The 23,805-nt window shown below is 37.7% G+C and overlaps 2 protein-coding genes across 6 annotated transcripts in view; one reads left to right on the top strand and one right to left on the bottom strand.

Moving 5' to 3' along the window:
* Window positions 1-9,811, top strand: part of kcnq5b (potassium voltage-gated channel, KQT-like subfamily, member 5b) — a 104,314-nt gene extending 94,503 nt beyond the window's left edge. For 2 of the 3 annotated variants that reach the window (XM_053229769.1, XM_026931984.3), the window contains 4 exons: window positions 1,923-2,031; window positions 4,480-4,611; window positions 5,688-5,814; window positions 6,713-9,811. In XM_053229769.1, the coding sequence (XP_053085744.1) occupies window positions 1,923-2,031; window positions 4,480-4,611; window positions 5,688-5,814; window positions 6,713-7,750 (1,406 nt within the window). In that variant the 3' untranslated portion in view covers window positions 7,751-9,811. The remainder of the gene's footprint in view (window positions 1-1,922; window positions 2,032-4,479; window positions 4,612-5,687; window positions 5,815-6,712) is intronic. The other variant, XM_034299971.2, reaches the window with a different exon arrangement.
* A 1,041-nt stretch (window positions 9,812-10,852) lies between these two features.
* On the bottom strand, window positions 10,853-16,110 carry eef1a1b (eukaryotic translation elongation factor 1 alpha 1b). Of its 3 annotated transcripts, none has more exons than XM_026931989.3 (8): window positions 15,969-16,110; window positions 13,926-14,107; window positions 13,497-13,676; window positions 13,011-13,307; window positions 12,698-12,848; window positions 12,272-12,528; window positions 11,755-11,989; window positions 10,853-11,655 (listed from the first exon to the last, which is right to left on the bottom strand). In XM_026931989.3, the coding sequence occupies exons 2-8, from the start codon at window positions 14,067-14,069 to the stop codon at window positions 11,531-11,533; spliced, it is 1,389 nt and encodes a 462-aa protein (XP_026787790.1). In that variant the 5' UTR covers window positions 14,070-14,107; window positions 15,969-16,110; the 3' UTR covers window positions 10,853-11,530. The 3 variants fall into 3 exon arrangements, with proteins under 3 accessions (XP_026787790.1, XP_026787791.1, XP_026787792.1); XM_026931990.3 differs by having other exon boundaries at window positions 15,948-16,081; XM_026931991.3 differs by lacking the exon at window positions 15,969-16,110 and adding an exon at window positions 15,800-15,933.
* Window positions 16,111-23,805: the final 7,695 nt, after the last annotated feature.

The following is a 23,805-nucleotide window of genomic DNA, read 5'->3' as shown; positions in this document are numbered from 1 at the left end:
CAAATGATGGGTAATATTTTTTCGAGCAGTGTGTGTCCTAAGGGACAGATGGTCCTCACTTGTCCCCAGAAGTCTCCTGCTGTGACGGGGTCTGTTCTCCCCCTCTGTATCCTTCTCTCTACCCCTTTATCCCTCCCTCTGTGGGCTGACACTGCAGATCCTGTCTCCTCTCTGCGTCTCTGGGAATACAGTGGTTTTTTTCAGACATCCAAACCTACAAACTGTATACGCACTTCTCACATGCACGAACCCACGCACATGTATTCTAGGCTGCAACCTCTTCCAGTGTTTTGAGCTTCAATCTTCGACACCCGCTGAAATTTCAATCTCAGGTTCACCAACCCTGCCTACAGCAACACAAACTCACGGCTGTATTGAACAGTGTGTATGCTGATTGTCTACAGTCCAGCCCTGCTTTCATTTGTAGATCATATGAAAAGACATAATGGACTGTGCAGTGTGACTGCAGTAAGAGGATTTGCTCTGATTACAGGATCTCTCTAAAACATTTTTTGCAGTAAAAACAGCACAATCTTGGAGCTGTAACGTATTCTGTTCAGAATTTTTAAAGCTAATACTTGAACACTGGCATACTTGCATACTTCAACAGTAACATACTATCAAACATACATACACTAGCATATGTGCATACTAGCATACTACCAATCACTCATACTAGTATACTTGTGCACTAGCATACATGCATATTTGCATACTTGAACACGAACAGAAATGCATACTAGCATATTTGAATAATAGTATGCCTGCATACTATAAAATGTCATACTTACAGACTTGAACACTTGCACACTTGTTTACTTTTGAACACTAACAAACATGTACACACTATTTTGCACATACTTGCAAACATCCATACTTCAACACTAACATACTAGTAAACATGCATACATTAACATACTACCATTCTAGCAAAATTTCATATTAGCATAGTTGCATACTTCAACATTAACATACTAGCAAACACGCATACTTTCATTCTTGCATAGTACTACACATGCATATTTGCATACTTGAACTTCAGAAATGCATACTTGCATCCTAACCTGCATGCATAACACTTGTATAATTGCATACTTAGACACTAGTATATGGGCCTACTAGTATACTTGCATACTAGCATTGCAAGTATGCAATGCAAATAGAAAATATGCATACACTAGCATACTTGCATATTAGCATACTTGCATACTTCAACACTAATTTACTAGCAAACATGCATACAGTAGCATACAAGCGTATATGCAGTAGAATACTAGAAAACATTCTTACTTGCATACTTTAACACTAGCATGCTTGCAAGCATGCATACTTACTTTCTTGCATAATGGCATATTTGACCACTAGAACCCTAGCAAACAACCATATAAAAGCATAATAAAAATATACATACACTACCACACGTGCATACTAGCATACTTGCATACTTAAACACTGGCATACTTGCATACTTCAACATACTAGCATACATGCATACACTAGTATACAAGCATATGTGCATAATAAAATGTTAGCAAATGTTTATACTAGCATACTTGCATACTTCAATACTATACAGTCTTTGAAAACTTTTTTACTTGTAAAAGTACTGAACATAATGAAAAAGAAATTAATCTCATTTTTCCTGTAATCGCACTTTTCAGTCTTTGTTTCTCTCTTGTTGGTGTATTGTCTTTTTTATTTATTTCATTTTTTTCACTTTCCTCTTTAGTGGCTCTTTTGTTATTAATAATTTCATAGTCTAAAAGACATTCTCTTTCTTCTTCTCCATTTTAATGTAACAGTAAAGAGAGCTCTCTGACATTGATGACTAAGTGGAAGATTAACTGTACTTGACAGCAGGAGAGAGCTGACGTGTGTGTGTGTGTGTGTGTGTGTGTGTGTGTGTGTGTGTGTCGGAGCAGGTGAGGCTAATATGGCACCGGAGGAGGGCGTCGATGAGAAAGGCTGTCACTGTGAGATCTCCGCTGAGGACTTGTTACCGGCAGTGAAGACCGTCATCCGAGCAGTCCGGTAAACCTCAGCACACCCTCACGCTGTTACACTCTCACACCACTTTCAGTCAAACCACTAATACAAAGTGAGCATAGAGCTGAGCAATGGGGGGTTAGGGACACAAGAACCCTGTAGTGGAGCTTTAGCAGTTCTAGGATTTAAACTCACAACCTTCTGACCACTAGCACAGACTCCTAACTACTGAACTACCTTTACTCATACTTGCATTCTTGCACACTAGATTACTAGACTACTGGCAAACATTGATTGTAGTATAGTTGCATGCATACTTGCAGACTTGAACACTAGCATACTAACCACTAGCAGCATACACATTCATACTAGTGTACTTGCTTACTTGAGCCATAGAATATTAGTCAACATGCATACTAGCATACTTATATACTAGTATATTGCATGTTAGCCTACTATCATACTTGCAAATATCTGTACTAGTAAGCTAGTATACTTAAACACAAGCATACTAGCAAATATGAACGCTAGTCATACTAGCCAACACTGCACTAGACATACTGCATACTGGCATACTTCAGCACTTTCATCTTGGGCTACTAGCATACTTGAATACTGTTATACCGGAAAATATGCATACTCTAACTTTCTAGCATACTTAAGTAGCATTCTAACAAATATGCAAACTTGCAGACTTGAGCACTATCATACTAACCAACATGAATACTAGCCATAGTGCATGCATGCTTACTAGCATACTTGAATAATATCATAGCAGCAAACATGTACTGGCATACTAGCATACTTCAACACTAGCACACTAGGCAACATGAATACTAGTCTTATTAGCCAACACCATACTAGCCATACTGCATGGATGCATACTAGCATACTTGAGCACTTGCATCTTGGCCTACTTGCAAACTTTAACACTATCATACTAGCAAATATGAATACTCTGCCATACTAACACATGTAACTGTAGCATATTAGCAAACATGCAGACTTGCATACTTGAGCACTAGCATACTAGACAATATGAATGTTGGGCATACTATCCAGCACCATACTACATGCATACTAGTATACTTGAACACATGCATCTTGGTTTACTTGCATACTTAAATACTATCATTATGGTAAACAATCTGAGTACTTGCATACGGCATGCATGCATACTAGCATACTTACGCACCAGCATACCAGCCAATATGCATATCTGCATACTTGAATACTATTATACTTGCACACTAGAATTCCTGATTATTTGCACACTATCATACAAGCATACTACATCCCTACTTCCCTACTAGGATACTTGCATACTTGAACACTGTTACACTAGCAAATGGGTATACTAGCATATTTGCATACCTGCACACTTGTATACTTACAAGTACTTAAGGATCATGCTATAGGTCTACAGTTAGTGACTGCTACACAGTTTGTCAGCTCTCCCCTACACAGTCGTGATAAAATGGCCAGGCTTCTTGTGATGAAATGTATATGAAAAATACAATAATGGGAGTATGAGAGCATGGTATAGCATTTTGCTCAGTTATCTTGACTTCAGCGCTCTCCCAGCAGCTATTTCGAATCTCTCCTGTATGCATAAGTAGCCTTAATTAATATCTGGTGGTCAGCACAGTGTAGTGGTTGTGCTCCAGTGTGTATTGTGTGCTAAAGTGGTTCTTGTAGCTATTCAGCCTTGAACTGTGGCTTTGGAAGATGCTGTAGGGGGTGTGTGTGTGGGAGGGTGTGTGTATGGGGGTGGGTGTTAGAGTAAATACGAGGGAAACAGAATCTGGTTTCTCTGGTTACAGCTTTGTGATATTTCCTTAAAGCAATCACTTTTATCATTAAAAAAACACAAGGCCTGATATTTAGTTTTAACAACAGACAAATAGTATGTTTTTTATTCATTACTGCCCCCTAGTGGTTTGAATATCAAAGGACTGCTTCTGAAATTTTTCACCTTTTCATTTATTTTCAACTTTATTTTACACCATTTGTTTTTTTTGTTTTTTTTTTGAAGGCCCAATATTAAGTTGTAACAACAGCCAAATATTTATTTTGCCTGTGTCGTTTTTCTCATTATTGCCTGTAATTGTTTGAATATCTAACTGCATGATGTCCTGTTTTCTTCTGTTTTTTTCAACTTTATATTTATTTTTAAACCATTAATTTGTTGAAAGCCCAAAATTTTCTAATAAGAACCACCGTTCATTTATAATAGTTATTATATTATATTATATTATATTATATTATATTATATTATATTATATTATAGTATATTATATTATATTACAATATTATAAATATTATATTAATTATAATAATTTTAATAATTTATTAATAAAAATATGTCCCCAAATAATATACATTTCCTTTAATGTGATAATGTTCACAAAGCCTGCATATTCTAATACACTGCTTGTTTATACTCTTAGTGTTATAAAATGTTCTCTTTTAATGCTATATATTTATATGCAGGATCATGAAGTTCCATGTGGCAAAGAAGAAGTTTAAGGAGACACTGCGTCCGTATGATGTTAAGGACGTGATCGAGCAGTATTCAGCAGGACACCTGGACATGTTGTGCCGGATTAAAAGTTTACAGACGAGGTAAATCACTCTATAGCAGTCAAATGCAGTGTGTTTTCCACACACACAACAGGCAGGTTTACTAATATGTTGTCAGATTGAAATGAAAATTTGGTTTGTTTTTTAATTGCAAGATCAAAACTTATTTACAAAACAAATATATGAAAGTAATTACTACAATTGTGTCATATTGTGACTGTTATTTCTGTTAGGCATTTCTATTTTCTGGTCCAGTTTGTAACAATATGCATACTAGCATACTAATGAACATACATACTAGCATACTTGCTTACAAAAATACTAGCCAACATGCATACTTGTACATTTGAATGCATGCATACTTACATACTACCACAGATGCATACTTCAACAAGTATACTAGCAAGCATAGTAGCATAACTAAATATTAGCATATTTGCATCCTGACCTCCTAGCATGCATGCATACATACAAGCACACTTGAATATTTGGACAATAGCATAGTGGCAAACATGTGTACAGGCATACTTAAGAACTAGCATACTAGCCAACATGAATACTTGTATACTACATGTATGCATACTAGATACAAACATACCTCTAGCTTACATGCATATTTACACTAGCATACTAGTATATACTTTTAATAGAACTAGTATACTTGCATTCAGGCCTACTAGTATACTTGAATACATGCATTCTTGCATACTTTAATGCTGTAATATTAGCAAACAAGTATATTCTAGCATACTTGCATACTACGTGCATAAGTCCATGCTAGCATATCTGCATACTTGAAAGATAATTTTGCTCTTTAGATCTTTATGTCTCTCTTAATATAAAGGTTTACTCTCCATCAGCACCTTGATGAGACATTTCTGCGTATGAATAATTTGGATTGGATTGCTCAGAAATTGGTTTTCTTTTTCACTTGTCTATAAAATTGTTTGCACTCACAAGCAAAACAAAAAACCATGATACATATTCAGCATTTGAAGTATACAGTATAAATGCTGAATAGTATGACACATTTTGCATATGCGTTGTTTTGTACTGTATAAAAAGGTTTATTGTGTATCTCTCTGATCTGTAGCGATATTTCAACATGTGTGTCTCAGGGTGGATCAGATCCTGGGGAAGGGGCAAGTCCCTGTAGATAAGAAGCTGAAGGAGAAGATGCTGTCTGATGGAGATCTGCTGGAGGACGTCAGCATGTTGGGGAGGGTGTGTAAAGTCGAGAGGCAGGTGAGTGTGTACTGTCACTAGCAAACATTGTATTACAACCCTAATTAAACTATATTTGATTCATTTCACTATTCTTAACAAGCTCATCTCCACATTGGTAACTACATTTGCAGCTCAAATTATTTATACAAGATGAAATATACAGCTTTCTTGAGTGCAGTACTGTTTCAAATATGATATAAATATTTATGTATTTACATTTAACATTAAGTTAGAATTAGAATTTTTAATAATTAGAATTTTTTTTAAAAAATTCATGTAATTTTTTAATAAACGAAAATTGTAACCACTGACAAATTTCAGTTATAGGAAAATAATCAGCAACAGGGTGGTGTGATATTACCAGCCCAAAGTTGATTACTTTCCAATAACAGCACACGCCTCTGTTTTGGCCAAAACATGGCAGCATGTTTTGGGAGGTGGGATGAAACTGGAAACCCTGGAGGAACCCATGCAGACATGCAGAACCCATGGCCAAAATGTAGTTCAGTATTAAAAGCTGACATTTATAGCAACAGCATTAGTCTGACACAACCCGTACACTTGACATATGATGCATGAACATTATGGATCTCTTAGGACAGTGACACTGCTTTCCTAAGTGGTTTATAATCTTAATATTCGTGTTTTAGACAGAAGATTAGTTTACCTTGTCTGTAGTTCCTGACATTATCTGCAGATACCATCCCAAAATTCCCTAGAATTCCCTATTTTATAGAAAGCTAAACAAAGTTCAGATCAAAATGTGGTAGGTAAGACAAATTAGACAGAGATGGAAACAATTACTCAGGCATGGCTCAGGTAGAACTACAGGGGTGTTACCTTTCACTGCGACTACACGTATTTATTTTTGCATAATTTTATTGGGTGCTTAAGTGTTGCCGTGTCTCCTGTCTAGGTACAGTCCATTGAATCCAAGTTGGACTCGTTGCTGGACGTCTACCGGCAGGTTCTGCAAAAAGGCACCTCCTCAGCTCTCAACCTGTCATCTCTGCCCCTGTTTGAGCTGGCACAAACGCCAGACTACCCAAGTCCGGTCTTTACCAAGGATCTCTCCTCTCCCTCACAATTCAGCCAAATGAGTAGCTCCAACTTCCCCCGGGGCTTCCATCTCATTTTGGCTCCCAATGAGTTCAATTTCAACTTGAACAACTCATCAGGGTCTCCCTCCGTTGACGACAAACTCAATTCTGCCTCACCATTTAGCCCATCTCCTCTTCAGCCTCTTGCCACACCCACTGCAGATTGCCCACCTGCTTTCATGGCAAACAATCCTGGTGGGGTGCATATTCCCAGACTGGCCAGCCCTCCTCCACCCCCTCCGACATCTGCCCGGTTTCAGCTACCCCTGTTGCCACCTCAGTCAGGCCGAGTGAACAACGGATCAACCCAATTTCAGGCCAGTCCTTCTGATCACTTCCCACCCTCATATTTAAACAGATCCCAGCAGGACTTGGCACCAAATGCTAGAAATCGCCCCAGCGCCAAAGAGGATGCTTCCTGGAGGAGACATATGAGCCCAGAGATGGGAATGGAGATGGACCCTCTTGTGGAGCTCTCACCCTCCTCAGTGCCAGATGGAGTTGACCAGGCCGTGGGAAAGTCCTTCTCTGCCCAGGACCTCGTTGGGATTCCAGAGGTTGATAGGCAACACAGCCTCTCAGCCAGCAGCAGCCAGGACTCTTTGGCTGCAGAGCATGAGATGGGAGGAGGTGGCTGGGCCGAGGCCGATCTCTTCATCGCAGATGGAGACCTGGAGAACTCAGTTCAGACTCAGTCCCCAGGCTTTGGCTTCCTGACACAGCCTGCTGCAAATTCCAATTTCTCCTCTGAACTTTTGAGGACAGGGACAGCAACGAGGGATGGCCTTGGCCTGGCGCCCAAATTGGGTAGTACAAAGCCTTTCATTTTGCCACACGTTTGGCTAAAACAATAAGTCATGGACATGATGAACTCTTATTAGAATTGATCTTCTTGAAGGACATGAAGCTTGCTTGAAAGCTTTGTCTTATTTTTAAGTATTTTATTTTAGCAGCTGGAAATGGGAGGTTGGAAAGGCAAGAGTGGAGTTTGGGGTATTGTTTTTATTTTTAAAATTTGTTTTAATTTCAGATTTAATTTTATATATTGTTGTTAAATGCTGATTTCTTTAAGAAGAAAAAAAAGTTTTCATACAGTGAACATACCTGAGGACTTTTCATTGCATGCAGTGTGCTTTTTTTAAAGCACTGTATTATTGAGTTGGCCTAATGAGGGAAATCCACAATATAATGAAAAGACGCTTTCTCACATATAGTATTCCTTTGCTTAGTTCAGATCAGCGTGAAATTGACACTTTTTGTTAATTTCCTTTTGGGTCATGTTCCATTTCGCATGTCACAACAAAAAAAAAACCTTGCATGTGGAGACAGGTAGGATTGAAAATTTCATTTATATGTAAATCTTTTATTGATTGGCTATTTCATGTAAATGGGTCAAATCAGGGTTGAATTGTGTTCTCTAGTCAATCAAACTGCACTAGGATTCACTCACTTGGTCTCAGACTGGCCCTTTTGGTCCACACCTAAGTGCGATTGCTCTGTTTACATTTGCCTAAACAAACCACATGGTTAAAAGTGCCATAACTTAAAAATAATTGCATGTCTCCAATAGAAAAGTAAAGACGGTATTGCTTATGTTGCATGTCAGAACCACAGGAACTGATGTTAAACTGGAAATGAAGGTTTATGAACAAGCTGGCTTGACAATGTCATCATATCATTTTAGATGCTAACGGTTTATAAAGATACAGAATAAAGTCAATGAAGACAAAAGGGAGAGGTATGAATAGAGGCAGCTCTAGGGGACATGTTGGGAAGCCATCAGGGCTATGAAACATGAAGAGTTTACACAAGCCAGGTTTGAAAACTCAGGTCGATTGATTCTGGGATTTTTCAGGATGTTTATGTGTGATCAAAAGCCAATAAATTACAGGAATAGACCTGTGACACCCTTTGAGGCCGCAGTGGGGACTCATCACTGAGAGGTTTTTCAATAAGAGCCAAGGTGTACATTTGTCTGATTTTGAATACAGTAGAAAGCCATGACTGTACAGTTTTGAGGTTATTTTGTGTTTGTATGATAAAATCTCACAAAGACTTAAACTGGAGAAGATGGTAAACCTGCCAAGCTTCACCCAAACCCAAATAGTTAAAACAGCCCATTGAAGCCACACCAACAAATAAAAGCCTAATGTCAATTGAAAACAGTAACAAAATAAATGCCTCAAGTGAGGTAGAATTAAGGAGCTGTTGGCTATTCATGCTATTGATTTTTTTTTTAAATAGTACAGTCCTGGACATGTCTTGCATGAGCAAATCTGCAGCAGACTTTGAGAATGCAGGGTAAGCAGAGAGAAGTTAATAAACTCAAAAGCTAATGAGCTTTCGAAGCAGTGTTTATATATGAAGGAATAAAATCTCTCCTTAAATGCAATGCACATTAATCCATTTTAAACAGATGATACTGTTTTGTGCCTCAATAGTATTTATTCATATTTATTACTATTTATTGTTTATTACTTATGTGGCTGCTTTTTCTGATATTTGAATGAGCCACACACACATATCCTCAATAAGACCATGATGTTAATGGCTTGGTTCCCCCTCTTTGCCCCTATGAAAAGAAATCCTAGAACCTCCCCTGAGTATGAGAAGCCTGTTGTTGTAAAATTATAGAAATAACAGTAATACTGTAAAAATGGAAACAGCTATAACAAATTCCAACTGTTATTTGTTTTATTCTAAGAGGAACAGACACTGTTACATGATCTATAACATATAGTATGCTATATTTATAGATACTATATTCTGGTTTTGTCAAGCCAACTCAAAACTTTTTTCAAAAAAATATTATTTGTTTTTACATCTTTTAAATGTTACGTTACATTGTGAAGTCTTTTATTTTTCTTTAGTTATAATAAGTCCCTGACATATTGAAGGGTACTTTTGCTGTTGAACACTGTACAGTTTTGATTAAAAAAAATAAAAAATAATAATTAAATATTGAGTAGAGCATACAGTTCAATATTCTCCTAGTTTACTGTCTCCTGTTATGTTTTCATCTGGAAAAAAAAAAATTGAATCTTTTCCAAGGGAGTGATGCAGGTTCTCTAAAACCATGTGGTGCAGTTTACTTTGATAGCGCTACTGCGTTTTCTATGATTTCTAAGAGCTTCTAATTATTACTTATGTACATTAATGGCTGTATTGTTATTGTTGCTAAAAATACTCTATGCCTCTGAGTGCCTGAGGTGCATATGTACAGCATTAATAGTGACACCATTTTGGGGACAGCTAAAATCAACACTGCTGTTAGCAGTAGCTACCACTGATAATAATTTCGATACTGTACACAGCTCTAAATACGCCTGAAAATAACTACTCTTTAGCAATCCACTTCATCATAGGGTTATAGTTGTACAAATAAGTGCACACACCACCGAGGTGGAGTTTCTCTCAGGTTAGCCATCTAGATTGCGAGCTGTTTTTAGTGGAATGTTGATCATGTTGACATGTTCAGCTAGTGTAAGCTAAGTGTTTCAGAATAATTCTGAACTGCAAGCTGAAAAGCAACTGTCAGTCATCAGGGGTCATGAAATGGAGTTTCAAGCATGCAGCTGTTAGTGGTTAGCAGGACAGCTTGCAAGCTAGTAGGAAGAAGTAAGGTATATAGAGGAGTAAATCCAGATAAAGTCTGTCAAGTCTCATGTATTTCAAAATAAATGTTTGCTACTCAAGAGTGTATTTTAACTTCCTAGCAAAGTTCATGCTAGACGTTTCTAATGATAATAGCTAATATGCTTATGTGCCATGTGTTTATAACTGCACAATAATAATAATAATAATAATAATAATAATAAATTCTAGGTAACAGAACTAAACTCCTCTTGCCAATCTTGTTTGTCTACATGCAGCAACTGATTCACATGTTAGTATGGTTCATTTCCAGAGGTAAAACTAAAATATGAACAGAAACTTTGACAACAGCAACAAAAAAATGAGTGCTCAATGGGTTTTTTTTATTGTTTATCCATGTTATATGAGCTTATGGAGAAATATATGTCCATATGTTAAAGTACATGAGTGCAAGTGCAAAGTATTTAGCTCGTGCTTTCTCAAAGTGCTAAGGGAGTCTCAGTAAAGTGCACTAGCTAGGGAAGCTTCATGCATGCAGCCAGGAAAGACACTAAATTTTAAAGCTATGTCACAACACATCAGCTCAATACGGACCAACGTACAAAAAATAAAATAAAATAAAAAATCCTTGACTACAAGAAGCAGAAAAGGCTGACTGCGCTTGCATGCCAGATCACATTAGCAACATTAGCTACATGGCTTGTCAGGACTGGGAAAGGTTCTCATACTACTGCACATCAAGCAGAGAAGATAGAAACAATCACTTTTCCTGTCCTTAATCTAAACTCTAGTGTAAGGTGCTGATAAATATCCACAGAACATCAACTGACAATTCAGACTAGAAACTTGAAACCATAAATACAATGGTATAATATATTAATTAACATCATAACTGTTAGAGTGGTTGTGGGTTTTTTCCTTCGTCTACTCTTGCGATGCATTGTGATAATTTGCCAGGCTTTGACTATTAAGCTAAGGAGCGGATGGATGACGTGGATTCTGCTGTGGCTGACTCGAGAGGTTGCAGCCCTGCACAATATTCATTTGTTCTTCTGGGCCTTCTGGGCAGACTTGGTGATCTTGCCTGAAGTGGGCGTCTTCTTCTCCACGCCCTTAATGACGCCCACTGCCACAGTCTGACGCATGTCACGTACAGCAAAGCGCCCTACGAGAGAGACACCAAACAACAATGTCATTTTTCACACTTGGAGATCACTTCGATAAAACAAAAAGAAGTAGGTCATCTGAAAGAGAGAGTCCTTACCGAGAGGTGGGTACTCAGAGAAGCTCTCCACACACATGGGCTTGCCCGGGATCATGTCCACAATGGCAGCATCACCAGACTTGAGCGATTTGGGGTTGTCCTCCAGCTTCTTCCCTGAACGACGGTCAATCTTCTCCTTCAGCTCAGCAAACTTGCAGGCGATGTGGGCCGTGTGGCAGTCCAGCACTGGAGCATAGCCAGCGCTGATCTGGCCAGGGTGGTTCAGGATGATGACCTTCATGTAGATAAAACAGTAGATAAAATTTATAGACCCAAAAGGGGATGGTTCTCTTCCAAGAATAGTGATCTTGTTTTTCTCATTAACTAATACTGTTGTCTGACTTGGTGATCTAACTTGGCTTTGGTTTGCCCAGGTTTCAGTCCTCATAACAACAACTTGAAAACATTACCAGCTATGAGAAATCAGCATGAAAGCTATTATTCAGCTCCTTTTTAAAGTTTGCATTCAAAAGGCATTTTACTAATCAGACGTGTTGTTATGGAGCCATCTGCTCACCTGTGCAGTGAAGGTAGCAGCTTCCTGTGGAGGGTCATTCTTGCTATCTCCTGCGACATTCCCACGACGGATGTCCTTAACGGAGACGTTTTTCACATTAAATCCCACATTATCACCAGGCAGCGCCTCAGACAAGGCCTCGTGATGCATTTCTACAGACTTAACCTCAGTGGTCACATTCACAGGGGCAAATGTCACAACCATGCCAGGTTTCAGGATGCCGGTCTCAACGCGACCAACTGGGACTGTACCAATACCTGTGAAAGAGAAATTCAGGTTTTTTTTTTTATATCATCTTTGATTGGAGCATTGCAGACTTTGATAAGATGTGCAGAAAGATCAGCTGCTATGATTTTCACACTGATGACTAAACATATTAGCTCTGGAAAAATCCTCCTGTCTTGGCTGACAAATGTGTTTCCTCACCTCCAATCTTGTAAACATCCTGGAGTGGGAGGCGCAGTGGTTTGTCAGTTGGCCGGGTTGGAGGCTGAATGGCATCCAGAGCCTCTAATAGAGTCGTTCCTGAGACGCTCCCTTCCTTGCGGTTGATCTTCCATCCCTTAAACCAGGTCATCTGTGAAAAGCGTACACATCAATACCAACCATGCAGAGTCTATTATGTAACTGAAACATTTTGTATACCATATTAAATGTGACATCATGCTACATCTCTGATATCTGTATGTATAGGTTTGAAAAATAACTTGCAATTATTCATGTTCAGCATTTTACTAACATTTGGGCTAGCCTCAAGCATGTTATCTCCGTTCCAGCCAGAGATCGGCACAAAGGCCACTGTTTCAGGGTTGTAGCCAATCTTCTTGATGTAGGTGCTGACTTCCTTCACAATCTCCTCATAGCGCTTCTGGCTGTAATTAGGTTCTGTGGAGTCCATCTTGTTGACGCCCACGATCAGCTGCTTCACACCGAGCGTGTATGCCAGCAGGGCATGCTCTCGGGTCTGACCGTTCTTCGAGATGCCGGCTTCAAACTCGCCCACTCCTGCTGCCACGATTAGCACAGCACAGTCCGCCTGTGTTCACAGACAGAATAGGAGAAGTCATTCAATAATCTGCTAAATGTCATCTTAGACGTATTTACCAAGGAATTTCACATGCATGAAAATGTGAACTACAAAATTCACATGCATGATATTACACATGCAACAGTGCTTAAGATATTCTAAATTCAGGGCATCAAATTCTATTTCCTAGTATCAGACCTGGGAGGTACCAGTGATCATGTTCTTAATAAAATCTCTGTGTCCAGGGGCATCAATGATGGTGACGTAGTACTTGCTGGTCTCAAACTTCCAGAGGGAGATATCAATTGTGATGCCCCGCTCCCGCTCAGCCTTCAGCTTATCCAGAACCCATGCATACTTAAAAGAACCTTTACCCATCTGAAATTTAAAAAAAAAAGTTAGAGAGCCACCAGATTTCATACAAAAATGGTGCATTGAGGTTTAGCCAAAAAGAATTAGATATTGACATATACAGTATGCTAAACTGCACTACACATTGTCCTAGAAAACAAGACTATTCATTCTGTAGAAATGATTTGCAAGCAGGAATGAAATCTTTAAAAATGTAACATTTCAACATTAAATAACATAAATTTACTATTCAACAGTCTGATCTGAGTGTTTCACCTCAGCAGCCTCCTTCTCAAACTTTTCAATGGTCCTCTTGTCGATGCCACCACACTTGTAGATGAGATGCCCAGTGGTGGTGGACTTCCCAGAGTCCACATGGCCAATGACCACTATATTGATGTGGAGCTTTTCCTTTCCCATAGCTTTGGGTTTGTAGGATTACAGTACAGTAATTGAGTCTGCAGTAAGACACAAACTGCATAATTACTTGTACACACTGTATATTTTATTCAAAGTTGAGGTGATGATTGCCCAATAAAGAAGAACATTGAGTTGTTACTGTCCATGAGATAACATAAAGAGACTGGAACTACATTAAAATAGAATATAAATATATACTGCACTTGCTGCTTTTTGCACTTCTGATTAGACGCTAAACTGTATTTCGTTACTCTGTATTTATACATGTGTAATGACAATAAAGTTGAATCTAATCCAATCTAATATATACAGCTGCCAAACCAATGGCTGAGGCTGTCAAGCTAGTAAACCATTTGCCAGTCTGTAAAAGCTATTTTCCAGCTTCTTGATTACTTGACTAAACTGATCAATAAATGTTAGAGATTTTCTAATTGCCCTGCTGTTGTGCTATTTGCTTTAAAATAACTTGTTTACAATGTAGAAATAGTAGCAGTATTTCTTTTCTAGCAGCTGGTAAATATGGTCTACCACCTTGACCAGCTCTGCCTGGGTTTTTCTGCTGGTAGCTGGTCAGAAAAAGCTGGGGGTTTTTTTTTGTTTTTTTTTTCAGCAGGAATGTGAAAGTACAACCTAAACTGTCCAATGACATCATGGAAATGATGTTTTGTATGACTTTGTATGTCTGCTGTGAGGATGCTGGTAACAAATCTTACAGATATTCATATCTTTATCTTTGGCATCTGCATTATATTAGATCAAAAAATAGGGGATAAAAATGGTATTCCCTTATTCTGGGACCTACATAAAAGCAGTAACAATATAAAAGCACTAGATATCAAGCTAATTGGGACATTTTTTGTACCTCCATAATTGTCAAGCTTAAAATCCAGCTGGTGAAGTCTGTTTGCTAGTTATGTAATAGCAGAGATTTCAGTTCAGGTTCTTTGAAATATAAAAACTAAATTCACAAATTCATTTGATGGTCATAAATTTGGTAAAAGCAGTTTGCATTTATTATTACCAGTTACTAATATCATTTTGAGTAGTCACCAAATGAAGCCATTAACATGCTCCTCACTATAAAATGTAATGTACTCTCAAATGAATGAACATAAGCAACAATCCTCAAATGAGTTTTAAAAGATTTATCATGTGGAAAACAACATGTAGGCCTACACAGCCCAAAACATGTAGCCTGAGGTAGTCTACACCACCCCGGAGACTGCTGTGTGCTTCTCCTCTTGGTATTTCCCTGAGAAATTACCCACAAATGAAACACTCGGCCTTTTCGAGCCATGGCTTCAGAATATCTTGATAAACAGTCTGAAAGCTGAAAATTAGCCGGCCATGTTTTCCTCAGCCGTTGCGTTGTCTAGGTAACAAGCGCGCGAGCCACCTATGCGGCAAATTCTAATCCGAATCTAATCAAACGGGCACGCGCTTCATGCCCATTTTACACACCGGAATACGTTTCGACGCCGTGCATCGTGCTCCAAATCACCTGTTAACGGCCCGACTAACGGCAATTACGTGTTAATGTTAACAGACATGTATGTATAAACATGTCACATGACGGTGAGCATGCAAACGGCACTGCGCCGCGCGCATCATTACTGCTGCAACATGGCGCGCGAAGACGGTAACGTTTCAGGTCGTGTTTAAAAAAAAAAAAAAAAAAAAAAAAACAGGAGTGCTTCATTTATTTCCTCCCTAGAAATAAAGCCACTCACCTCACATGCTGCGTTCACAATTTCTCTCTGTCTCTCTCTCACACACACACACACACACACACACACACGCAGTAAAATACAGAGCAGTTTAAACTGCAGAGACGAGCAACAATGGCGCATAAAAATGTTCATATGTGATAAAACATACAGGATTTATGTAATGTCCGACCTTGAGGGCGATGCTGGAGGCCTGACGCAGCAGCAGCCGGATATACTGACGACGGTCGCTTCCCTCAGATACTGTACAGAGGCTTAGATACCGCCGATGACGTCTCTCAGAAGAAACAAGCTGCAATATCTGCGTCCTCCAGCAGATGGCGCGCTCAAATAATAACAACAACAACAACAACAACAACAACAATAATAATAATAATAACAATAATAATAATAATCAGCTTTAGTGCCAAGTAGGTTTACATGTACAAGGAATTTGTCTTGGTGTACTGGTGCTTAGTACAGTAACAGTAAGAGTAAAAGAGTAACAGTAAAAATAATAAAAAAAACAAAAATAAAATAACATATAGAAATATAAAAATTTAGGAAAATAATAATAATAATAACAATAATAATAATAATAATAATAATGATAATTGGTGGTAAACACTGTTGCCGTGCACCTCCAGGGTTGGGGGTTCGAATCCCACCTCTGACCTGTGTGTATGAAGTTTGCATGTTCTTCCTGTGCTTAGAGGGTTTCCTCTGGGTACTCTGGTTTCCTCCCACAGTCCAAAGATATGCATAGTAGGCTGATAGGCATTTCCAAATTGTCTGTAGAGTGTGATTGTGTGTGTGAGATTGTGCCTTGCAATGGGTTGGCACCCTGTCCAGGGTGTCCCCCGCCCTGCACCCCGAGTCCCCTGAGACAGGCTCCAGGTTACCGCGTGACCCTGTGTAGGACAAGCGGTACAGAGAATGGATAGATGGTAAATAGTAATGGATAATAATAATAATAATAATAATAATAATAATAATAATAATAACAATAGGAGGCCTTTTTTAAAGGTGTTATATAAACTAAAAAACTTTATTTTATATAGTGCCTTTAAAAAGGCCTCTCAAGGCTCTTTACATAGGAAAAGAAAATAGAAGCTGAAGTTCATAGCATAAAACAAACTATATAAGCATGCATCAAAAACAGTTAATAATAAAATACAATTCAAACTAATAATAATAACAATATTAGTAATAACAATAATATTAACTGAATAATTTTAAAAAAAGCAAATTCATCAAGTAAAGGCTATCCTAAAGAAATAAGTTATCACTCAGTGAGAAATAAAATGGGAGATTAGCCCCAGATAAACATGGCTAATGTGTGTACTTGTTAAGAGCTTCTAAAAACACTAAACGGAATAAAGGAAATTTATTTAACACTTAAATCTCACAAGCTTTTGACAACCACAGGTTTACCTTCTAGTCATAAGCATCAAACATGCCTGTGTGTCATAGAAAATGAATAATGGCCCAGTGGTGGCTGACACTAATCATATGGTTCATACACTCTCAGAAATAAAGGTACAAAACTGTACTTTTCCTTGCCACTGGAGTGGTAGCATGACAGGTATGTAACTGGACCTTAAAGAACTTTTTAAAGCTTTACTCTTAAAGTTGATTAAAAGTACACCACATGCATATTCCCAGGTAAAAAGATACAAACTAGTGGTAAGCTTTGATGGTACCACACCAGCAACAAGGAAAAGTGGTTTATTTCTGAGAGTGTGTATAGTCATGGAATGAGTGGGATGCCTCAAATTCAAATTTTTTGGCCAGGATTCAAAATGTTATTAGAAATTTTAAATCTTGCCCACAATTCATTTGCCATTCCCAGAACTGAGATGAATGAGCTTAAGCTCAACTATTTTGGCCCAGATTGTTAATTTATTGTATGTATAGGCTAAAACTTTAAGTTAGGCTCTTTACACTTTGTCTTATGTTTTGTGGATTACAGTTCCTCCATCATTCTGTGTTCTTTCTAAGTTAAATAAAGTTTTATGGTAAATTACATAGTCTAGGTAAATTATTGTAGCAGAAACTGATAGAGATTTACATGTGCATAATAATGAAAAATATTAAAAACATAATTGTCTGAATAAATATACTGATAAACATAATTCAATATGAATACGTCACCAAAATATGAATGTTATTTCTGTTGATTAGGCTATTTATGTCTTCATTAACTTATTTCTGAATTTATGTAACCAATTCTTTAATTTCTTTAATTAAATTACAGTCACAAATAATTATTGTATTCAATTATATATTTCTACAGTTTTAAAAGGCTTTTAGTTTTTAGGCTATTTATGCAAATTAAGTATGTATAGATATATACATCATATATTTTATTTATTTGTTAAAATAATATTATTTTATATTGATGTACTTATTGAGTCAACTATTACTGCTTGAACTGTTTGATTTATTTTTCATTTTGGCTGATCTGGTCATTCCTATAGGAAATTAAATGAAAAATGGCTTGATATTCCATATAATACCTGAAAGCACTGTTTATACTGTAATGTTTGTAATTAAGATTTTTCTTAATCATTAAGAAGCTGTTATTTATAATTCTCCCAGCAGATGGTGCAATTTAGTAACGTCTCTCTCTCTCTCTCTCTCTCTCTCTCTCTCTCTCTCTCTCTCACACACACACACACACACACACACACACACACACGCACACAAAGATAAAGAACAAATGGGCCAAGCCCAAAATGGCAAAATATTAAGCTTTTAATGGTCTTAACAACAAATCATTGGTCAGGAAATTAGCAAGAATGGAACAGATGCACTCCTGAGAGCTCCTGTGCCTCCATCTGCTCGTTTACTTTTGCTGCAGTGAACTGTTTGTTTGGGGAAAAGCTAGAATCAGGGAAATTCACTACTATAGTCTTCTTGCACGCAAAGGTAAAATCATGATAATGACTAAAATTTTTGATGTAAAATTCAAACTAACACATGTCTGGGTCTACAAAATTTTCCAAAAATATCTTCTCTGATGTTTTTTTTTTTTTTTCTTAAAAGATTAGTCATTATTTGGTTATCTGCCACACCTGATGCGGCCCATCAAGGGCCTGATAACAAGCTCATAAATGGAACCAGGATATATATTATTACGAGAACCTTAAAGCTAGATATGAAATATTCTTTAGGGATATTTGTTTTTATCATTTCCTTCTATCAACACTTTAAGAAGCTGTTTCTATGTCATATAGTGGTCTGAGGTCTTAAATAAGACTTAGGCCTACAGTATTTCCGTCAGGGATTGACAGCTTTTGACATTTAATATGTTATTGTCTATATCTTTTTTAAATCTATAAGCATGTGTTATTTCTGTCTTCCAGCTGTTGGCACCAGAATTTCCCTTCATGTGTGGTGATATAGAATGTACCTATAAGCTTACATTTTATATATAAAGGCTTTATATGGTATATTAGATTTATGGTATATCAGATTCATGAATGTGGACCCGGTGTGCAGCCTTAGCTTTTTGAGGCAGATGACAATTTGAAAACAGACGACCCAAAATAAATACATAGTAAGAGCACTATCAGAAAATACAGAGAAAACAGGCCCATTCCGGCAAAGGCTATTGGTGCGAAACCACATTAAAACTGCAATCACTTCCTTCCTCAGCACAATTTAGTATCAAATTAACCATCAAACTCAGTTTGAAGTCAAAATGGTTTGAAATGGTGATTCAAATGCTAATATATGTATAGTTAGATATTTACATATTTAGTAGTTTAGAAAAATATATACTGTAAAATGTAACATGATATTTACCAAAATGTGAGTTTGTGATGATATAGATGCAGTTTGTGCAATGTGCTAAGCTTCCCTTATTGGTGTTGTAGCTCAGTTCAATTGAATTGAATTGATTATATTTGGGGTTAAAAGAATACTGAGAATTTGTGGGGGGGGTACCGTCTTTAGTTACTTCTTAGCCTTACTTGTGCTGAGGAACATCATACCCAAGTTGTGGACCACAAGCAGGCCTCTGGGAAAGCCTGAACTTAGATAACAAGCGTGGATTCACTGTCCCTTAATGACAAAATATTCATTCATCTGTAGTAACCACTTTATCCTGGTCACATGAACACTAGGCACAGAGTAGGAATAGATCCTGGATGGGATGCCAGTCCATCATATGGCACCGGGGCAATTTAGTGTAGCCAGAATGATTTTGGGAGGTTGGAGGAAACCAGAGAACCCAGATGAAACTCACAAACATGGCAAAAACATGTGAATCACCACACAGACAGTAACCCAAGCCAAAAATCAAACCCAGGTCCCTGGAGCTGTGAGGTGGCAATGCTACCCACTGCACCACAATGCCATGGTGGCTCAGAGATCCTGTGTGACTGCTTATACCGCTTATAGTTAGAAACGGCCCTGCTTACTCTCTGTGTGCTTCACAAGACCTTTACTAAAGGTCTCTGAAGAGACTCAAGTGGTTTGAGATGATAAACAGAAACACAGCTGCTTTCCACTGCATCAGCCAGCTCCACACACACAGACACTCCAAGATGGAAAAGTATCACTTGTTCAAGGCTTGGTGTGTTTCCCAGCTTTTAAAGGAGCTGGAAACCCAGAGATTAGAACCAGTAGAGAGAAACTGAACTCACACCAAGTATGTATTAATAAATATTGCACATTCATTACAATCAGTGTTCATTAACATTAGTGAGTATAATTCAGGTGTATAACTATTCAAATCAGTTCTTAAGTAATTACAGATTATCAACTCATTCATTTTTTAAATAACCAAAACACACACACCCAAAGAGAGTATTAAAAGGCATCTGCTTTACAAATTTCATGAATGTGTATTTACAAACTTTGTCTTTGTCACTGCATACAGTATTTTACAGGACCATGTTTTATGAAAATGTTTCAGATGATGGCTTAAATTAGTCATGTCGTGGGAGTATCTTTGTTATCCATGCTTCGTGTTATGCTAAAGAAGGCCTCAGTGATTAAATCTGCAGCACTTGTGGCCCTGAGTGTGTGGGAAATGGGTGAATATTGGGAGATAAAATAGATCACCATCTGTCTGAGAACATGGTGCCAAGAAAACTTATCAGACTGCTCTTAGAAAGTTTTGGACTATGTCCCAAACCGCATACTGCCATATTGCATTTTAAAATTGTATGCAAACTATTTTTACATAATATTTTGTACAGTACTAGCTGTTGTCTCAACATGTCCATCTGTCAAGAGTCTGGTAGTGATGTCTTTATTTGTTAATATTAAGTTTATTCTAAATGGTTCTATGTGTGGAAAAGGGTGTGGCTCTAAGCTGTTTTATATATAAATATATATATATATATATATATATATATATATATATATATATACATACACATATATATATATATATATATATACACACACACACATATGTGTGTGTGTCTGTGTGTGGGGGTGTGGTTCTATGTGTGGAGAAGGGTGTGGTTCTCAGCTGTAGCTTGGGGGTTCATATATATATATATATATATTTCTTCTCCCCATGACCTTTAACACATGCGGATATCACTTCCTGCGGAACATATGACTTACGGAAAATTCCAAATATTTCACAGGTAACTGTGTTGTAGGATAAAAATGAACATTTTTCTTAACCTATAAGGGAGAATTGATGGGTTAAGAATGTTTCAAGCAAAATATGCTAAATGGATTCACACTTTAATGCACAAATAATATAATTTTCGAAGTACTTATGATTATGTATGAATATATTTCAACATAAAGTTTAGTTATAGTCAGCTGTGCTAGGAAAAATTGTGCTTTCTAAGTGTTGTAGATCTTGTAGGTTTTATTATTGGTTTAAGTTATTTATCTGAAACATGTACATAGCTTGATGTGAAGGAAGCTTTACCCATATTTAAAATGTTACCTTTTACCTTTTACAAATGGCACCTGAATCCTGGAATTACTCACCTGATCTGAATTTTGTCCCAATTTAAGAATTGTTAAATTTTCATGCAAATTAAGTTATATGTAAAATAAAATTATTTTTAATATATTTGATAGGTCTTTGTTTAAATACTCAAGGCTCATCAACCTTTCCCACTTTCTTGTTTCATGGGTTACCTCATTTCCTCATGTCATTGAAAAAACCCTTCAGATCCTTCAGAAACGAGACCCTTGTTGGCTTAACACCTTATCAAAGACTGCTGCATAGTAACTGGCATTTACGATAGGTTGAGATTTATGAGGGTGAGTGTTTATTTCAGACGTCTTCCAGCCAAACCCAGAACTTTAGGATTGTGTGTGTAGAAACAGCAGTATGTACTATATATAACCACTCCCCTGGACTTTTATTACTTTCTCATGCTTTAATGTAAATGAGTGATTTGTGAAGAACACATATCAGCATCAAGAAGCCGAATCTTCCAAATTTATCCTTCTCACAAACGCGCTCCCTCTTTCTTTCCCTCTCTTTCCTTCACTGCCACTTTGATTGGGTGATATTTTTATAAATCTAGGTCCGGAGGCCACCTGGGGAAAACAGCACCAAATTCAGGCCATGAAACAAACCTAGGCCAAGTACAAAGGATGTCAGTAATATATTACCAACCCATAGCTCCCCACCAGTGAATAACTAGAAGCAAGGAATTATTCTCTAAAAAAAAAAAGGAAAAGAAAAGAAAAAAATATTACATTAGTGGAAGCAAATCCAGTCAACTTGGATATCAGTGCAGCTTGACAGGCATAAAGTAGGATTCTTCTAAAAAAGACCCGGTAAGCGGCGCATTTGCTTATTTTGGCTTCTCTAATGTACTTTGAATTGTATCTGGCATGGTTCTATTTTTAACATGGAATGTGTCTTGAGCTTATGCAACCAAAATAACTGTTTTTTTTAGGGCATGCATCCAGAAAAACATGGGTGTCATGGTTATAGTGCAGCAAACTAAATTACAAGATCCCTGATTGGTAAAAATCTGAAAATTGTGATGCCCTTTCTATTCTGATCTGAGATCAGTTTTATGAAGTGTGAGATTAAATTTTGGGCTGAGGGAAGATAGGGTATAAAGTCTGTGTGTGGATTACTTATGGCATTTTCATCTATGCATATGAAGAGTCAGCTTTCAGCGATGAAGTAAACTCTTTTCAAGGGGTCGACCATTCACCTCTTAAATACATCACCACACAGTATTGCTCACTCAGGCGCTGTGTGTTTTATATGTTTAAACCCAAAGCTGTGGTAGTACAGGTCTGTTTCTGAGGAGTGCCGATTGACAGGGGATCAGTAGAGATAATCTACTCTCAATATGTAGCGGCTGTAAAATGCCATCTGTTAGAGGATTCATTCTCTCACACTCTCCCTCGCACATACTTGAGGTTCACTGCAAGCCATGAGCCATGGAAAGGCTAAAAGACACTTCAGCTACACCAGGATCTATCACTAAGTTATTGTCTTTTTGTGACAAAATTACTGTCCAACATTTGTGCCTGTAGTTTTGACCTAGAGTTATGAAGAAGTATATCTCACCCCAAATATTTTCCATAAATATAGGTGCATATCTTTGATTACTTTCTTTAGATTACATTATTAACCTAGACTATATGGCCAAAAGTATGTGGACACCTGACCATCTCACACACATATGTGGTTCTTCCCCAAACTGTTGCTACAATGTTGGAAGGACACAATTGTATAGAATGTCTTTGTATGCTGTAGCATTATAATTTCCCTTCACTGGCACTAAGAGGCTCAAACCTGTTCCAGCATGATAATGCCCCTGTGCACAAAGCCAGGTCCATAAATACATGGTTTCCAAGGTTGGCGTGAAACCCTGATCTCAACCCCATTGAACACCTTTGGGATGAATTGGAACACCGATTGCACTCCAGGCATCCTCACTTGACATCAGTGCCTCACCTCCCTAAAGATCTTGTGTCTGAATGAGCACAAATCCCCACAGCCACGCTCCAAAATCTAGTGGAAAGCCTTCCCAGAAGAGTGGAGATTATTATAACAGCAAAAGGGGGCCAACTCT

This window comes from Pangasianodon hypophthalmus, chromosome 26, assembly GCF_027358585.1.
Source record: "Pangasianodon hypophthalmus isolate fPanHyp1 chromosome 26, fPanHyp1.pri, whole genome shotgun sequence".
NCBI lineage: Eukaryota > Metazoa > Chordata > Actinopteri > Siluriformes > Pangasiidae > Pangasianodon > Pangasianodon hypophthalmus.
This window is presented reverse-complemented; position numbering and strand designations above follow the sequence as displayed.